The 19177-nt window shown below is 41.6% G+C and overlaps 1 protein-coding gene across 1 annotated transcript in view; it reads left to right on the forward strand.

The window, feature by feature from the left end:
* The window catches only part of LOC118399909 (neurexophilin-2-like), a 95679-nt gene extending 76742 nt beyond the window's left edge, over positions 1 to 18937 (forward strand). Inside the window, exon 2 of the mRNA XM_035796127.2 lies at positions 17114 to 18937. Coding sequence (XP_035652020.1) covers positions 17114 to 17989 — 876 coding nt within the window. The 3' untranslated portion in view covers positions 17990 to 18937. The remainder of the gene's footprint in view (positions 1 to 17113) is intronic.
* The last annotated feature ends 240 nt before the right edge of the window (positions 18938 to 19177 follow it).

Consider the following 19177-nt stretch of genomic DNA (forward strand, 5'->3'; position numbering starts at 1 on the left):
GGACCAGGATGTGGAAAATGAGGTTAGCCGGTGTGCAGATTGTCAGAGTAACAGGAAGTTAACCCCCCCCCCCCACCACGCCATTACATCCATGGGAATTGCCATAAAAACCATGGACACGACTACATGTGGACTACGCTGGACCTTTCCTAGGAACATTTTTCTTTGTGCTGATTGATTCTCATTCAAAGTGGATGGATGTTGACCCCATGAACATGTCCACATCGTAAGCTACGATTGAGAAGCTGAAACAAAGCTTCAGTGTTATGGGATTGCCTCAAATGTTGGTTAGCGACAATGCTACTTGTTTTACAAGCACTGAATTCACATGTTTCATGAAACAAAATGGAATTCAGCACTTAACGTCGGCCCCTTTTCACCCATCTTCAAATGGATTAGCAGAACGGCAGTTCAGACCTTGAAGGAGGGGATGAGGAAGATGCAAGGGCCCAGCATTGAAACAAGTTGTCAAGATTCTTGTTTAGCTACAGGATTACTCCTCAAGCAACAACAGGGTTGTCAATTGCAGAAATGTTGATGTCATGGAGGTTAAGGTCAACCTTGGAACTCATCAGTCCAGACTTGAAAGTGAAAATACACCAACACTGAGACGCTCTATTAGAGAGAGACGTTTGATCAGATGTAAATATGAAAATAGAATAGCTCAGAAAGGAATTAAGTTGGGTTATTAGCTTTAAAGGGGGGTATGTAGTAACCTGGTATATTTATGTTTACCAGTAGATGACAGTATTGACTCAAGATGGTGGTTTGCTTTCTGCTATCCGTAGCCGTTTCCTATGTCTGCCTATATAACCGTGATTTAAGAAAGCTTCAGGTAGCTTAAGACAGGTGCATTAGAGAATGTTATTCTAAGTTACAATTAAACACTAAACCGTACTTACGTGTCATGAGTCATCAATCTAAGAAGCCTCTAAGGATACTACAGGTACCAAAACATTTCTGCAGCATTGAAGGTCCCCAAGAACACAGTGGCCTCCATTATTCTTAAATGGAAGAAGTTTGGAACCACCAACAAGACTCTTCCTAGAGCTGTCCGCCCAGACAAATTGAGCAATCGTGGGAGAAGGGTCTGAGGTGACACTCAGACCATGACAAACATCTGGTCTGATGAAACCAAGCTTGAACTTTTTGGCCTGAATGCCAAGTGCCACGTCCGGATGAAACCTGGCACCATCCCTACGGTGAAGCATGGTGGTGGCAGCATCATGCTGTGGGGATGTTTTTCAACGGCAGGGACTGGAAGACTAGTCAGGATCGAGGGAAAGATGAACGGAGCAAAGTACAGATGGAAACCTTCTGTAAGGGCTATTTGACCCAGAAGGAGAGTGATGGAGTGCTGCATCAGATGACCTGGACCCCACAATCACTCGACATCCACCCAGTTGAGATGGTTTAGGATGAGTTGGACCGCAGAAGCATGTGGGAACTCCTTCAATACGGTTGGAAAATCATTCCAGGTGAAGCTGGTTGAGAGACTGCCAAGAGTGTGCGACGCTGTCATCAAGGCAAAGGGTGGGCTGTGTGCTTGTTCTTTTACCTAGTACTGCAGGAATGGCATGCCCATCTTTTTGTCAGAAATTACAATGGTCACTCAAAACATTTTATAAAGTATTTATAAAGAATAAATAGAACTAACTTTAGATTAAGGCCGGCAAAACTACTTTAGTAATGATTAATACATGTATTTTTGGTTTATTAATGACCCTTAAAATAAAGTGTTACACTCCTATTTGTGAATTAATAAACAGATATATTAGACAAAAAAGAAAATCACTGAATAAATGCCTTATAGATGACCATTCTGCATATGTAACTTTCTCACTCATCATCATTCACGATTCACTCAGGATTATCCATAATCGTGGTAGCATACACATTAATGTAGAAGTATTTCTAAGTATATTATATTCTTATTTACAAAGTGACTCTAAAATGAGATAACACATCTTATTGTAACGCTCGAAGAGTGATGGGTGTTGAGTCAGGCGCAGAGAGCAAACCGCTTTAATGTCCGTCACGGAATAGCACACAAACGGGTGACGCAGAACACAGGCTTAAAACACTCTACCCAAGTACAAACTGGTACATAGGGACAGCGAAAATCCCAACAATAAACAGGAACACCTCTTGACATAACAGCAAACAAGCCCACACAACCACAGGCGGGCTAATAGAACTTAAATAACCCCAACCCAAAAACCCCAACAAGGAACAGGTGAAACCAGACGAAACCAGACGAAAAGTGGAAAAAGGGATCGGTGGCAGCTAGTAGACCGGCGACGACGACGGCCAAGCGCCACTCGAACGGGAAGGGGAGCCACCTTCGTGATATTCGTGACACCTATACCCTTCATTTCTATTGGACACAAAATAATCTGAACACAACCAAAACAAACAGAAAATGCTTCCAACAAATGTGTAGTCAGAAGCTTGATGTAGTCATTGCGGGTAATGAATATGGGACCAAATACTTTATACTACTTTAATACACGTAAGTGAATTTGTCCCAATACTTTTGGTCCCCTTAAATTACTATGTATTAAAGGTACTGTAATGTCTAAACTGTTCACCTGATATGAATGAAAATACCCTCAAATTTAAGATAACAGTCTTCCCTTTAACCTCATATTCATGGTATCATTTCAATGCCTCATCATAGTCATGGTATCATTTCAAACCTCATAGTCATGGTATCATATCATGCCAAGAAGTGATGGGTTTTCAGTGTACGAAATAAGCGGGATATAGGCTGGACTTTTCAGCATTCAGTGGTGGTGGTTATGTAATGTAATCGGCCCCTAGTCTCTGGTCTAGAACCTGATGTCACGAACTCTGCTGGTTGGCTACTGCGTAGCAACCTAACGGCGCCAAAAGCCTGGGCCTACCCTAGAAAGCTTATGTAAATTACGATCGCAAGAAAGGCCAAACAAAAACATTTTAGATTGCCGTTTTGGCCGTTAAATTGAATTTATTACGAGTTTATTTATCAAGTTCAATCCCCACAGTGAATTATTTTCAATTTAGCTACAAATCAAGATATTTAATTAAATAGTGATCCATTCTGACTACCACATTTATCGTCACACAGGACCACATGCTGACACAGATCAATCACAGGCTAGCAGGAGGCTCGCACCCTCATGGGATATTTTATTTCACCTCATGGAACATGTGACCAACACTTCACATGTTGCGTTTATATTTTTGTTCAGTATATTTCATACAATATACTGCAAAAATATTAGCCCAAACTGGCAGCATTAGGCTACATACATGAGGCTACATACATGATCTGTGTCAGTGTGCGTAAGTGTCTTTGTCTGTTTTCTTCCTACCTTGACTGCACCAAAGCATCTGATCTGTCATTTCTCAGAGACATAGACACAGCATTGGACCAGCAGAAGCTGAACTTTAAGCAAATAAGTCGGTTAATTTCACACATTTAGCAGCGTTGGCCTCAATCCTTTTTTTGGGTCTCTCTACCTTTCTGTGTTTCTGTTCTAACTGAGTGACTGACAAAGAGTCAGAGTGGGTCTCACTCCCTTTGATGAGGCGCGTTTGACTTTGAATGTGAGTTTGCGCCACCTCAGTTCAGCCCACTTATCCCTGAAGCCAGCCACACCAATGTGTCAGAGGAAACACAGTACACCTGGCGACCGTGTCAGCATGCATGCGCCAGGCCCACCACAGGAGTCGCTAGAGCGCGATGGGACAAGGACATCCCTGCCCGGCCAAACCCTCCCCTAAACTGGATGACGCTGGGCCGATTGTGCATGAGTCTCCCGGTCGCGGCCGGTTGCGACAGAACCAGGATCTCTAGTGGCACAACTAGTGCCTTAGACCACTGTGCCACTCGGGAGGCCGTGTGTGTGTGTGTGTGTGTGTGTGTGTGTGTGTGTGTGTGTGTGTGTGTGTGTGTGTGTGTGTGTGTGTGTGTGTGTGTGTGTGTGTGTGTGTGTGTGTGTGTGAGAGCGAGAGAGAGAGGATGGGGAGGTCAATTTGACTCTTCTCAGTGACAGCAGATCAATGGTAGATGAGAGGGCAGTGGGAGAGATAGAAATGAATTGATTGTCACAAATAAAACTCCAATTAAGCAAACGAACAGCCTGGTGGGTCAAGTGATCCAAGATGGGCTGCACTCATCCTCCTACTATCAATCCTATGGGGGGGAGATAGAGAGAGAGTCACGTATCCTCATATTCCTCTTCTGGTAGAGAGAGCAAAGTCAGCCATGGGATGGTGGGCAGGCAGGGCAGGCCACATCCCCTGGCCACACAGTCACTTACTCACTCAATCTATCTCTCTCTAGGAGGAGGATAGGTTTTAAAGGATAAATGTAAGTATGAGTGAACTGTAGATCAAGGATCAGACCATTGCAGCTGTCAGCTCATTGATCCAAAGCTTCCTAATGATGAAAATAGATCTTAATTGTAACAGTCATTGACACATCAGAAGTCAATTTCACCTGACACCCTAACCCTCTGGCATTTGATAAGTGAGTATGAACCTACTTTCTTCCTGCTGCATCGAACATGCTCTGGCTTTCCAATCACTGCAAGTGCTTCCCAAATGGCACCCTCTTCCATATATAGTGCATTGCTCACGACCAGAGCTCGATAGGCCCTGGTCAAAAGACCCTGGAATAGTAGTGCAAAACACAGAGAGTAGGGTACCATTTGGGACAGAGCCTGCTTCTCTCTGTATGCACTTACAGTTGATCGGCTAGCTCTGCGCTCCTCTTTCCTAAACAGTGTACTAAGATGCTTTTTGCTCGTAGACCCACCAAATGAAGTTAAAGTGTTATTAATGTTTCAACATCCCCTAGAGAAAGTGTATGTTCTTGCTCTTCTCTCTCATCTCACCTCTTCAGTAATAACATTTTCCTTAGCTTATTCTCTCTCCTGTAATGTCTCGTAATTCAATTCTCTTCCTTGCAAATGTCTTGCCTGCATCATACAAATGTATACAAGATTTTACCAGAAAAAGAAAATCACTCCATCTTTATCTGTTCCCCTCCCAAACCATAGGCTTGACAAATAAATGGGGGGCTAAGAGAGAATCTTGTGTAAAATCATCTTAGCTGTGAAACGTTTCTGACATATATCATGCTGGCATGCCAAATAACACAGATGCATTACTTCAATTGACCACCTGTCCCTTAGAGGTGAACTGAGTTTGGTGAATGAGATTATTGGGTTGATTCGAAGTGCTTGTACAGTGTGAAGAAACCTATTCATGTCAGAGAAGAGGGAAAGATTGCTTCACTCCGTTTTATGATTATTATCTGAGGGAGTCAGAGGGGCGGCTATATTTGTCAGGTTTACAGGTGTAGGCCTACAGTACTTAAGTATTTTTTTAATGGTACTGCGGAATTACTTTGTGTATTCACGGTACCTTAAGAAAGTATTCATACCCCTTGACCTATTCCATATTTTGTTGTGTTACAGCCTGAATTCAAAAGTGATTAAATAGATATTGTTTCTCACCCATCTACTCACACAATACCCCATAGTGACATAAGTATTTACACCGCTGAGTCAATACTTTGTAGAAGCACCGTTGGCAGCGATTACAGCTGTGAGTCTTTCTGGTTAAGTCTCTAAGATCTTTCCAAACCTGGACTGTGCAACATTTGCGCATTATTCTTTTCAAAATTGTAATTGGTTGTTGATCATTGCTAGACAACCATTTTCAGATCTTGCCATAGATTTTCAAGTAGATTTAAGACAAAACTGTTACTCGGCCACTCCGGAACATTCACTGTCTACTTGGTAAGCAACTCCAGTGTAGATCTGGCCTTGTGTTCCTCTAGGGTTTTGACACGGCTTAGCTCCATTCCACTTCTTTTTATCCTGACAACCTCCCCAGTCCTTAAGGATTACAAGCATACCCATAACATGATGTTGCCACCACTACGCTTGAATATCTGGAGAGTGGTACTCAGTAATGTGTTGTGTTGGATTTGCCCCAAACATAATGCTTTGTATTCAAGACAAAAAGTTGATTTGTTTGCCACGTTTTTTTTGCAGTATTACTTTAGTGCCTTGTTGCAAACAGGATGCAGGTTTTGGAATAGTTATATTCTGTACAGGATTCCTTCTTTTCACTCCATAGGCCAATTATGTTATTTATGTGGAGTACTTTAACTACAACGGTATTGATCCATCCTCAGTTTTCTCCTATCACAGTCATTAAACTCTGCAACTGTTTTAAAGTCACCATTGGCCTCATGGTGAAATCCCTGAGTGGTTTCCTTCCTCTCCGGCAACTGAGTTAGGAAGGATGCCTGTATCTCTGTAGTGACTTTGTGTATTGTATCAATGTAATCCATTTTAAATTCATGCTGTAACACAACAACATTTGGAAGAGGTCAAGAGGTGTGAATACTTTCCGAAGGCTCTGCATGTAGCTAATGCGGATTTATGCACCTCCACTGGTCTGGATTTTCCAGTCTGTGAAAAGTGTAATATACTGTGTATGTGTTTAATTTAGATTTCAACAAATAGCTGTAGGCCTACTGTGTATATACATTTCTGGACATATACATTTGTATTTATTTTATTTATTCCGCATAGTCCTTTCAGCAACAACCAGCATTGATTTTAAAAGGATCGTATAGGTATACCCTCCCTTTCCTGCCGTGTTTGAAGCAACATTGCTGACTCCATACTTTCAACCCTAATCTTTGACCTCACTGTGTGATCTCCTGGCGTGTGGCTAATTTGCTGAAACATTATCTGCTCCCCATGTGAGAGAAGCCATTTCACCCTTTACCAACCTCTACCCAGTGTTTCTTTGATTTAAAATATGAACCATATCTTTAGCTTACCAACCTCGGCGCAGTGTCCTTACTAGGGCTGTGGCGGTCACGAAATTTCATCAGCCGGTGATTGTCAAGCAAATAACTTGTAATTGACCGTTAATTAACATAAACACGTTTAGAATCTCCTGACTTCCACACATAGCCTTTACAATCAACTGATGCAGAGCTTTGGAACGTCTACATTTTAAAATGTCTAATAAATCCATGTAATATAACCTACACCCTCACAATAAATCCATTATTTATTTTAGACAGATCTAAAGAAACATGATATGAAGAAAATGTAGTCCCTTTCAGAAGAACAGAATAGTGTTGTCCTTATGTTAGGTCCTGATCTGGCTATGTGATATGGCTGTGGGCTACACTCATTTAACAGCCAAGATTTGCTTAGAATTTGGTGGCATTATTTCATATTATTTTATAGTATGAAGAATACAATTGAACAAAGCTGAAAAAAATAGAACGGATATTTTCTCCGCATGCGGCTATTCTGTGTCGAGCGGTTAACAAAGAAACAGGCACTTTATGCTTCATTTAGAGTTACTAATGTAACTTTAGTTGTGATATCCATGCCTTTTGCGGCCAGTGGCCATTTTGCCCTTGGGCTGAATATAATAATTTGTATTCCATTCTCCCTGTGTGCTGCATGCTCTGAAGCACCTCTCACTCACATGGCTCTCTGATCGAGTCTTTCTCACAGGCTACAAGTGAAGACAGACACATCAGGGACTCAACTGCGCACATCCTTATCCAATTCCGAGGCGCATATTGAAGATATTGGAAGAACTGTCCACATTTACTTTTCGTCAGCCAACAAGATGAGTAGGCTGTCACGCTCGCTATCCTCAAACTCCCTGTCATAAATCAAGGCGCAGCGTGCATGTAGTTCCACATCTTTTAATGAAAGTGAAACTGAAATAACCAAACAAACAAACAGGTAAACAGCAAAGCACGTGATGCAACCGAGGTGCACACAAACAAATAATTACACACAAAACACAGGTGGGAAAAGGCTACCTAAGTATGGTTCTCAATCAGAGACGACGATTGACAGCTGCTTGTGATTGGGAACCATACCAGACCAAACACATAGAAATAGAAAACATAGAAAAAACACAGAATGCCCACCCCAACTCACGCCCTGACCAAACCAAAATAGAGACGTAAAAAGGAAACTAGGGTCAGGACGTGACATAGGCCTAACGAACAGCTAAAGCACTAGCCTCTGTCAATCTACTATCCCCCGTAGTACAAAAGTTGACCTCTTCTGTGCGAGAAGTAAATATTCCAACAAACATAGTCTGGGACCGATGTGGGATGCGATAGATCCCAAAATAATACAACCACTAGCATCAAATACACTTTTTTTTACTAAATGAGGCTGACGCGACAGATTAGCTTAAAATGTTGATAAACTATTAGGCTATTTTTTTCACATTATAAGCGCAACAATGCACACACGGTAGTATGCCGTGCAAATGTTCCATTAGCGGGAAAACACCATTATCAAAAGTGACCGCAAATGTGATTATGTATGTAATACTTTTATTATAAAGGTGCATTTTTATGGTGATTTTTTTTCCCAAACTTGAAACTCACACACTGCTTATATATGCCAGTTAGGCTCTAGTCTACACCCATTGTAAAGTGGATTAATGTGCTTAATTTTAAGAAGTTATTTGGCCACTTTAGTTGAAATACAAACCTTATCAAAACATATAGGCCTATGGGCTAGGCGACATGAGGTGTGGGACTATGATTTGAAAAAGAAAGGTATGCATTGTTTCTTGCCTTATGCTGGGAATTATTCGCAAGTGATAATATATCATTTAAAAGTGCAAGGCTAAAAATGTCACCCATCAGACTATTCTTGTATTTAAATATACTAAATAATCTGTATCGAAACAGGGGCAGGGGGGAAATAATACATGTCATTTATGCACTTAAATAGCATTTTCATGCCAGCCAGGTAGACTATACTCCTGTTGTAAAGACAACCAATGTGCTTAATACTAGGAAAGTTGAGGTATAAATATAGTAGGCCTAGCTTATAGAAAGCTGATGGGATCCCACTCTTTTTAAAAGGTCTTCACTCTGTTTTCTCGCGCAATTGCATAGCCTATAGAAATGTTGCACAAACATGAGCTCATGGGCTCTCATGAAGTGTTTGATTGGATTCTCGATGACATTTGCATTGATGTCAGAGTGATTAGAGGGACAATAGCGTACTGAGTACCAGGCGGTTAGCAAGTTTTGTAGGCTACTCATGACCACCAGCAGCATCAGAGCTTGGAGTAGCCCAATTATTGTGAATAAACCGCTCACATGGAATTTGACTTTCTTCATGACTCAGTGACCACCGGTGTAGTTGTAATATGGTCAGCCCTAGTCCTTACCAACCTCTATCTTGCGTGTGTCTTTGATTCAAGATAGTCACTTTTGATGGACAGATGTAGCTTAAATCTCTCTGTAAGGATGAATATCCTGGACTGACTCCACATATAAAATAGGAGTATTTAGGACTCCTCCTCATTGACGCATTCAAAGGGGGTACTCTGTCTGTTTTATACTTCAACCGTTTTCTGTTTCGGGATTCAGCTTCGGCTGCTGAAATGGGAATGACAAGTCCAGGTTATCACGTGGATATTGTATCTGCTGTGAGGTGTATGCAAGGATGAAAGTAAGGCGGTACGGTCCGGTACGACATCCCAGCAAAATAATGATTTACCATACCGGTTAAATATGAGCCTCTAACAATAACTGAAACAAAATGTCAAGAAGGCTTTAGGCTATTTCATCACATTTTGTCATTACCGCACAGGATTGGGGAGTAACGGATTACATGTAATCCGTTACATGTAAGGGATTACAAAAAAAATGTAACTGTAATCCGTTACGTTACCAGCACAAATATTGTGATCAGATTACAGATATTTTTTGAAAAACTAGATGATTACTTCATGGATTACTTTTAAATTCAGAAAGGATGTTGTTAGTGATAAAAAAATCTTTGACACTTCTCTGTTTTCTCAATGACATTCAAGTCATAATTGGAAAAGGCGCAAGTTTAAATTCGTTCCACCTGAGCGACTCTAACCACAAGTTAGAGACCGCTATGTGTTTGATGGATCGCGGGAAAAGAACAGGAGAAGGAATTTTGTAGGCTACAGTCTAAGTTATGTCTTCCAATGGTGCGACTGCTGTCGGCATCCAAAGATTATCCAACTTGAATAAACGCTTGGAGGTAAGGATGACAGCAGTGGTGTAGTCTACGGCGATATGGATATAAATTATTAATATTATTATCTACATAGCACATTGATGTGAATCACACTGCTACTCTCTCATTTAGCTATTTGCGCCTTACGTATTGTGGTTGTTGTGGATGGCTGTTCACAAATCTAAATGGGTATTTGAACCCAATAGTAGTTGAATTCAAGACGTTTTGGCTGCCTATCAATCATTGTTTTTGAAACCAGTGGACAGCCAGTGAAAATGTGCTCATTGAACAGCTGCATAGTGTGGATCTCAGCCTATGGACTAAAAATAGGGCTTTTATTACTCAAATTCATGCTGACAAAAAAACACCCTTAGGCCTAATGGACACATGCTCAAAGACGCACACTTTTGATAGACTTAAAGGGGCAATCTGTAGTGGCTACATCAATTTTTGGACATATAAGTTATACATATTAATGCAAAGATATAATTTAATCCTATTATTATATGTAGTAGAAAGCGATGGGTTAGAATAAGTCTACATAACCAACCCATGAAGTAAAATTTGACATCGATATGGCCAGCTATGTAAACTTTAACATTGATTTATCCTGCAATAGATGTCGTTCAATTGGTAACTTACATTTTGTCTTCTTCGAATGCCTCTTAAGGGGGAAGTAATCTAAAAGTAACTGAATGTAATCAGATTAAGTTTGGGTAATCCAAAAGTTACGTTACTGATGACAATTTTGGACAGGTAACTAGTAACTGTAGCGGATTACATTTAGAAAGTAACCTACCCAACCCTGTCACCGCATGTCAGAAGCATAAAAAATGTGTGAATGGACTCCAAAATGTGGTTCGGTGAGTTCACTAAGCTTACCCTAAAGTAAATTGAATTAAATTGCCGAAATGATGTAACCTAATTAGCCTATACATGTCTATACATAAATGAATATGAATCATTCAAAATAGTCTACTACACCAAAAATCATGATTCGGCCACAGAGGATCGATCATTAGCTTATTTTTTTTTAAATAACTGTGGATTGTTTTTAATCAAATTGTATGTATCATAAAATAATTCTGAAATATTGTGCTATAAACATACATCATTGAACTAATTGGATATTTTGATTGGAGTGCAGTGAATCAAAAACTATTCATACCCGACCACATTTTGTTGTGTTACAAAGTGGGATTTTGCTCCCTAGTGGCACAGTGGTTTAAGGCACTGTATCTCAGTGCTAGAGGCATCACTACAGACCCTGGTTTGATCCCGGGCTGTATCACGGGCTGTATCAGTCCCATAGAGCGGCGCACAATTGGCCCAGTGTCGTCCGGTTAAGGGAGGGTTTGGCCGGGGTAGGCCGTCATTGTAAAATGAGAATTTGTCCTGAACTGACTTAATTGTATGTTTTGTCAGTGATCTACTCAGCATACAGTGTAATGTCAAAGTGGAATAAAAATGTATCAACAAAAAAGTATTAATTGAAAATAAAACACAAATATATTTTGATTAGATAAGTATTCAACCCCCTGAGTCAATTCATGTTAGAATCACCTTTGGCAGCCATTAAAGCCGTGAGTCTTTTTGGGTAAGTCTTTAAGAGTGCTGCAAATCTGGATTGTACAATATTTGCCCATTATTCTTCTTTAAATTCTTCAAGCTCTGTCAAGTTTGTTGTTGATATATACATTGCTAGACAGCCATTTTAAAGTGTTGTTTTAGATTTCCAAACCAATTTAACTACGCCACTCAGGAACAATCAATGTCGTCTTGGTGAGTAACGTTATCGTCCTGCTGAAAGGTAGATTTTTCTCCCCGTGTCTGTTGGAAAGCCCGTGCTTATCTCTACTCCTCTTCTTTTTATCCTAAAAAACTCCCCAGTTCTTGCCGATGACAAGCATACCCATTAGATTTCCCCCTTCTGATGACCAGGTGGCGAATCGCATCTCTGCATGTCTGGCAGACATATCAGTGTGGATGACGGATCACCACCTCAAGCTGAACCTCGGCAAGACGGAGCTGCTCTTCCTCCCGGGGAAGGACTGCCCGTTCCATGATCTCGCCATCACGGTTGACAACTCCATTGTGTCCTCCTCCCAGAGCGCTAAGAACCTTGGCGTGATCCTGGACAACACCCTGTCGTTCTCAACTAACATCAAGGCGGTGGCCCGTTCCTGTAGGTTCATGCTCTACAACATCCGCAGAGTACGACCCTGCCTCACACAGGAAACGGCGCAGGTCCTAATCCAGGCACTTGTCATCTCCCGTCTGGATTACTGCAACTCGCTGTTGGCTGGGCTCCCTGCCTGTGCCATTAAACCCCTACAACTCATCCAGAACGCGGCAGCCCGTCTGGTGTTCAACCTTCCCAAGTTCTCTCACGTCACCCCGCTCCTCCGCTCTCTCCACTGGCTTCCAGTTGAAGCTCGCATCCGCTACAAGACCATGGTGCTTGCCTACGGAGCTGTGAGGGGAACGGCACCTCAGTACCTCCAGGCTCTGGTCAGGCCCTACACCCAAACAAGGGCACTGCGTTCATCCACCTCTGGCCTGCTCGCCTCCCTACCACTGAGGAAGTACAGTTCCCGCTCAGCCCAGTCAAAACTGTTCGCTGCTCTGGCCCCCCAATGGTGGAACAAACTCCCTCACGACGCCAGGACAGCGGAGTCAATCACCACCTTCCGGAGACACCTGAAACCCCACCTCTTTAAGGAATACCTAGGATAGGATAAGTAATCCTTCTCACCCCCCTTTAAGATTTAGATGCACTATTGTAAAGTGACTGTTCCACTGGATGTCATAAGGTGAATGCACCCATTTGTAAGTCGCTCTGGATAAGAGCGTCTGCTTAATGACTTAAATGTAATGTAAATGTAATTAGATGATGCAGCCACCACAATGCTTGAAAATATGAAGAGTGGTACTGAGTGATGTGTTGGATATGCCCCAAACATAATGCTTTGTATTTAGGGCAAAAAGTTAATTTCTTTGCTATATTTTTTGCAGTATTACTTAAGTGCCTTATTGCAAACAGGATGCATGTTTTGGAATATTTTTATTCTGTACAGGCTTCCTTCTTTTCACTCCATCATTTAGGTCAGTATTGTTAAGGTGCGACAATGTTGTTGATCCATCCTTAGTTTTTGTCCTATCACAGATAATTGTATGTTTGGGGTATAGAGATGGGGTAATCATTCAAAAATCATGTTAAACACCATTATTGCAGAAAGAGTTAATCCATGCAATTTATTATCTGACTTGTTAAGCAAATTCTTCAGTTTTTTTCAGGTTGACATGTTTTATTAATTTGTAAACATTTCTAAAAACATAATTCCACTTTGACATTATTCGGTATTGTGTGTAGATCAGTGACACAACATCTAAATGTAATACATTTTAAATTCAGGCTGTAACACAACAACATTTGTAAAAAGTCCAGGGGTCTGAATACTTTCTGAAGGCACCGTACATCCTATGTAGGCTGGATATTGTAGTGAGGTGTATAATTTAGCTGACCTCTTAAGCTCCAATATTGAGTTCAGGCTCCTTGCTGGTGTGATGATCATGGAGCCATAATAACATAATAACCACTATGTTCATCACACACACACACACACAAGACCAAGCCTCTGCATAACACCATGCTAACAGAGCTGTGATGATTAGGTCTAATAATTAGTCTGAGAGATTGCCACACATGGTGATACCTGACAGCACTGCTGACATGGCTGTCAGAGAAGGTTAAACTCTGCATGCATGTGTTACATGTACATTCATTACAGGGCATACATGTATAATGTATTATTGTAATTATGCTAAAACCTACATGTCATGTAACAAAATACACTGGAAATACACTACACCTACGTACAGTTGAAGTCGGAGTTTTACGTACACCTTAGCCAAATACATTTAAACTCAGTTTTTCACAATTCCTGGCATTTAATCCTAGTAAAACGACCCTGTCTTAGGTCAGTTAGGATCACCACTTTATTTGAAGAATGTGAAATGTCAGAATAATAGTAGAGACAATTATTTATTTCAGCATTTATTTCTTTAATCACATTCCCAGTGCGTCAGAAGTTTACATACACTCAGTTAGTATTTGGTAGCATTGCCTTTACATTGTTTAACTTGGGTCAAACAGGTTCCACAAGTTTCCCACAATAAGTTGGGTGAATTTTGGCCCATTCCTCCTGACAGAGCTGGTATAACTGAGTCAGGTTTGTAGGCCTCCTTGCTTGCACACATTTTTTCAGTTCTGGCCACAAATGTTCAATAAGATTGAAGTCAGGGCTTTGTGTTTACTTTGTTGTCCTTAAGACATTTTGCCACAACTTGGGGTCATTGAAGAATGTTTTGGGTCATTGTCCATTTGGAAGACCCATTTGCGACCAAGCTTTAACTTCCTGACTGATGTCTTGAGATGTTGCTTCAATATATCCACATAACTGTCCTACCTCAGGATGCCATCTATTTTGTGAAGTGCACCAGTCCCTCCAGCAGCAAAGCACCCTCAGAACATGATAATGCCACCCCCGTGCTTCATGGTTGGGATGGTGTCTTTGGCTTGCAAGCTTCCCCCTTTTTCCTCCAAACATAACAATGGTCATTATGGCCAAGCAGATCTATTTTTGTTTCATCAGACCAGAAGACATTTCTCCAAAAAGTATGATCTTTGTCCACATGTGCAGTTGCAAACCGTAAACCGGCTTTTTTATGTCGGTTTTGGAGCAGTGACTTCTTCCTTGATGAGTGGTCTTTCGGGTTATGACGAAATATGACTCGTTTTACTGTGGATATAGATACTGTTGTACCTGTTTCCTCCAGCATCTTCACAAGGTCCTTTGCTGTTGTTCTGGGATTAATTTGCACTTTTCTCACCAAAGTACGCTCATCTCTAGGAGACAGAACGCGTCTCCTTCCTGAGTGGTATGACGGCTGCCTGCTCCCATGGTGTTTATACTTGTGTAATTGTAGCGGCTTTCTTTAGGTGAAGTAGAGGCGGACCAAAATGCAGCGTGGTGGTTATTCATGTTCTTTAATTTATAAAGAAACTACACATGAGATAACTAACAAAACCAACAAAAGTGAGAAAACCTAAACAGTCCCATCTGGTGCAAACACAAAGACAGGAACAATCACCCACAAACACACAGTGAAACCCAGGCTACCTAAATATGGTTCCCAATCAGAGACAATGACTAACACCTGCCTCTGATTGAGAACCATATCAGGCCAGACATAGAAATAGACAAACAAGACATCCAACATAGAATGCCCACTCAGATCACACCCTGACCAACCAAACATAGAAACATACAAAGCAAACTATGGTCAGGGTGTGACAGTAATATTGTTTGTACAGATGAACGTGGTACCTTCAGGCGTTTGGAAATTGCTCCCAAGGATTAACCAGACTTGTGGAGGTCTACAATTTTTTTTCTGCGGTCTTGACTGATTTCTTTTGATTTTCCCATGATGTCAAGCAAAGAGGCACATAATTTGAAGGTAGGTCTTGAAATACATCCTCGGGTACACCTCCAATTGACTGAAATTATGTAAATTAGCCTATCAGAAGCTTCTAAAGCCGTGACATCATTTTCTGGAATTTTCAAAGCTATTTAAAGGCACAGTCAACTTAGTGGAATTGTGATACAGTGAATTATAAGTGAAATAATTTGTCTGTAAACAATTGTTGGAAAAATTACTTGTGTCATGCGCAAAGTTCAGACTTAAACTTTTACTGTGTCTTTCTATGCAAATTATGTTTAAATAGGTTTTTAGACACTTACTGACTTTCTCGGTCATCTCGCAGTCAAGTCCATGTTACCTATCTTTGATTTAGATTCTGTGAGTTCACTGCCCCTCCCCCCTTCCTCAGACACACACACACATAGCAACCCACCCAGGGGACTCCAGCGACTGTTAAAAATCCACCAGCAACTCGTTATCAGATCAATAGCCATTCATCAACATCTGTCTTTTAATTAATTCAGCCAGCGCTCAATATACTTCCAGTCATTTCACCCCGATCAATTCACCTTAAAACCAGACTGCTGAGGCCCGCTTGGCCCCATGTTAATGAATGAGCAGGAGAAATGCATACATTCATTGAATGAGTGTCTGCGTCCCACATGGTACCCCATATCCCCTATACAGTGCACTACTTTTGACCAGAGCCCTATGGCCAAACCCTATGGGCCCTGGTCAAAAGTAATGCACCTTATAGTGCCAGTTGGAACGCAGACATAGATGCATTAATGTGTGTATTGAGTACTGTATTAGGAGTCTGAGACAAATGGCAACATGAGGTTATTATTGGGATTAATGATTGATAGCAAATGAGCAGAATTTTGGCACAAACCTGTCTGTTCTACTTCGCTGGTTTGGACAGACAGAATTAGGAGACAAAAATCATTCTTGCATGACTATTTACGCCGACGTCTGACTGTGGGGGGTGTTGCTCTCTTTTTTGAGTTTTGGTTTAGCTTGTTTGATGGTTTGTTCATCTATTAGGATAATTTTTCTACTGTAGCTGGATTGCGATGTGTCTCTGTTGTTGGGGAGCTTGTGTTGGTGTTATAACCTTTAAAAAAAAGCTGTAATTTTAAACGTCAAACCGTCCTCTTCTGGGGTGTGTGGCAGAATGTGTGTATGTGACAGTGCTTCATAGTCTATGTGTTTGGCAGTGACATGATTGATGAGACATGAAGGGAGAACAAGAGAAGATGTCTAGTCAATCACCTCTGTGAATAACCACTTACTAGACTGTGGATTAAAGCTGTGTCGCCTGTCTGAACAAACCCGTCCATTATCTTCACATGTAAAAATCTGCTTTACTGTGTAAAACAACATCCACAACAAATTATGTTATTATAAAAATAGATGCTTTGTTTCTGGTTGGAATCGGGGGATGAAGAAAAGCCATCCAAGTCATCTAACAACCTGCATAGTGTATGAGATGAATGATAATCAATATTCCTTGACACTAACTCTCTCCCCCCTCTCTCTTTCTCTCTCCCTCTCTCTCTCCTCAGGTGCAGGGACTGGAGAAGCAGGTGGCCAAGGGCTACCCTGGACTAGACCTGGGTCCAGCAGGCTCAGTGATGAAGACCCTACCTTATGGCATGGGAGAGGGAGCCGTCGCCACCGGCGGAGGGGCCACAGGGGGAGTCAAACCCCCATACCAAACCACCTCCCGCATCTTCTCCACCGGCATGGACGGGGTCGGCAACCCGCCCATGAAGCCTCCTCTGAAAACCCCCACCTACAGCTTCTTTAACCCCTACGACTGGGCTCGTAATCAGTCGCTCCTACTCGACCAGACAGGCTACCGCAACAAACGCAAACCCTCACTTAAGACGGCCCAGAAGACCAAGAAGATCTTCGGCTGGGGGGATTTCTACTTCAACGTGAAGACCATGAAGTTCAGCCTCTTGGTCACGGGGAAAATCGTGGACCACATCAACGGCACGTTCACCGTCTACTTCCGCCACAACTCGTCCAGTCTCGGTAACGTCTCTGTCAGTATTGTCCCTCCCACCAAGGTGGTGGAGTTTGAGGTGTTGCAGCACCACCAACCAGGCCTCCACGCTCAGCTCCACCCAGAGCTCACCCAGATCACCCAACAACAGACCCCGCACCAGTCCACCATCGACCCCAAAGAGATAAAGACCTTCAACTGCCGGGTGGAGTACGAGAAGACCAACCGTTCCAAGAAGCCCAAGCCCTGCCTCTACGACCCCTCCCAGACCTGCTTCTCAGAGCACACTCAGTCCCATGCCGCCTGGCTCTGCGCCAAACCATTTAAAGTCATCTGCATCTTCATCTCCTTCTTCAGTATCGATTATAAGCTCGTGCAGAAAGTGTGTCCAGACTACAACTTCCAGAGTGATCATCCTTACCTTGGATAAGAGAGGAGGGATGAGGAGAGGAGAGGGGAGGGGAGAATCTTAAGCGCGTTTGAGGGGATCAGTTTGAGAAAGGCTCCAGATGCAGAATCGCTAATATTGATCAGAGAATGTGTAGTTATTTGGGATGCAAGGTGATTTGTAGATCCGGTGATCCGGTGAAGTCTGACTCCAATGTATTGTAGTCGATCTCAAACACTCACAATGACAGGACTGATGACCACAGGGATGGTATTTTTCTGCTCTCTCTCCAACCTCCTGTTGGATTGTGGATATTATAAATGAGAAGTACGGCTAGTCGGCGTCATGGATGAAATACATTATATGGCGGATTTTTCAAAAATGACCTAAAAACCCTTGTGTTAGTTAACTTTAATTTCTATGTAAATAATGTTTTAAAAAATCTATACAGCTCTGCTCTTTAGACATTGGTTATCAATTTTAAATAATTTCTGTCTGTTCGATTTAAACTTTCAAAACAAGCTAGGAAGTATGGACGTTTGATTATGACGATGTCATATTCTATCTGATGATCTGAATGTGTCATGCTGTCCCTATTATACTATCATGCAGTCCAGAGTCTTGGAACCCGGAACCAAATCGTGCGTGTGCAACAGTCTGCCGCAAGAGACTAGACCTTGTATGGATTTATAGGTTCTAGAAGACTGTTATGTTTTCATTCAAACTTTTCAAATCCTGGATTCAAGAGAATATATAGTCCTGGAGTTATATGTATGAGAAACGATATGCTGGATATGCATACAATATATGAGCAAAGCACATTAAAATGATCTGTTTCAAAGTCATTGAATAATGGTCAACGTACTGGGATTTATTTTCACATTATATTATATTTTACGTTCACTGAACACATTTATTAGGCATTGTATGAGTCAAGAGCATTGTACGAGGCATTATCTAAAAAATAAAGGAATCTTAAATTAATCTTCAGTTGGACATCATGATTTGTATTTATTTGCTTGAAAATAATCTTCAGTCAGATGTTTGTGTCTTTCTTTACTCACCTTCCTTATACCGGTCTTCTTATACTATGTATCACTGTGAGCTCTCTCTCTGTCTTGCTAAACTTTCAGGGATAGACCAGGGTTTTTTGCCCTAGCACGACACAGCTGATTCAAATCACCAACTGATAATCAAGCTTTGAAATTTTGAATCAGCTGTGTAATGCTA

This window comes from Oncorhynchus keta, chromosome 21 (assembly GCF_023373465.1).
Source record: "Oncorhynchus keta strain PuntledgeMale-10-30-2019 chromosome 21, Oket_V2, whole genome shotgun sequence".
NCBI classification, from domain to species: Eukaryota; Metazoa; Chordata; class Actinopteri; order Salmoniformes; family Salmonidae; genus Oncorhynchus; species Oncorhynchus keta.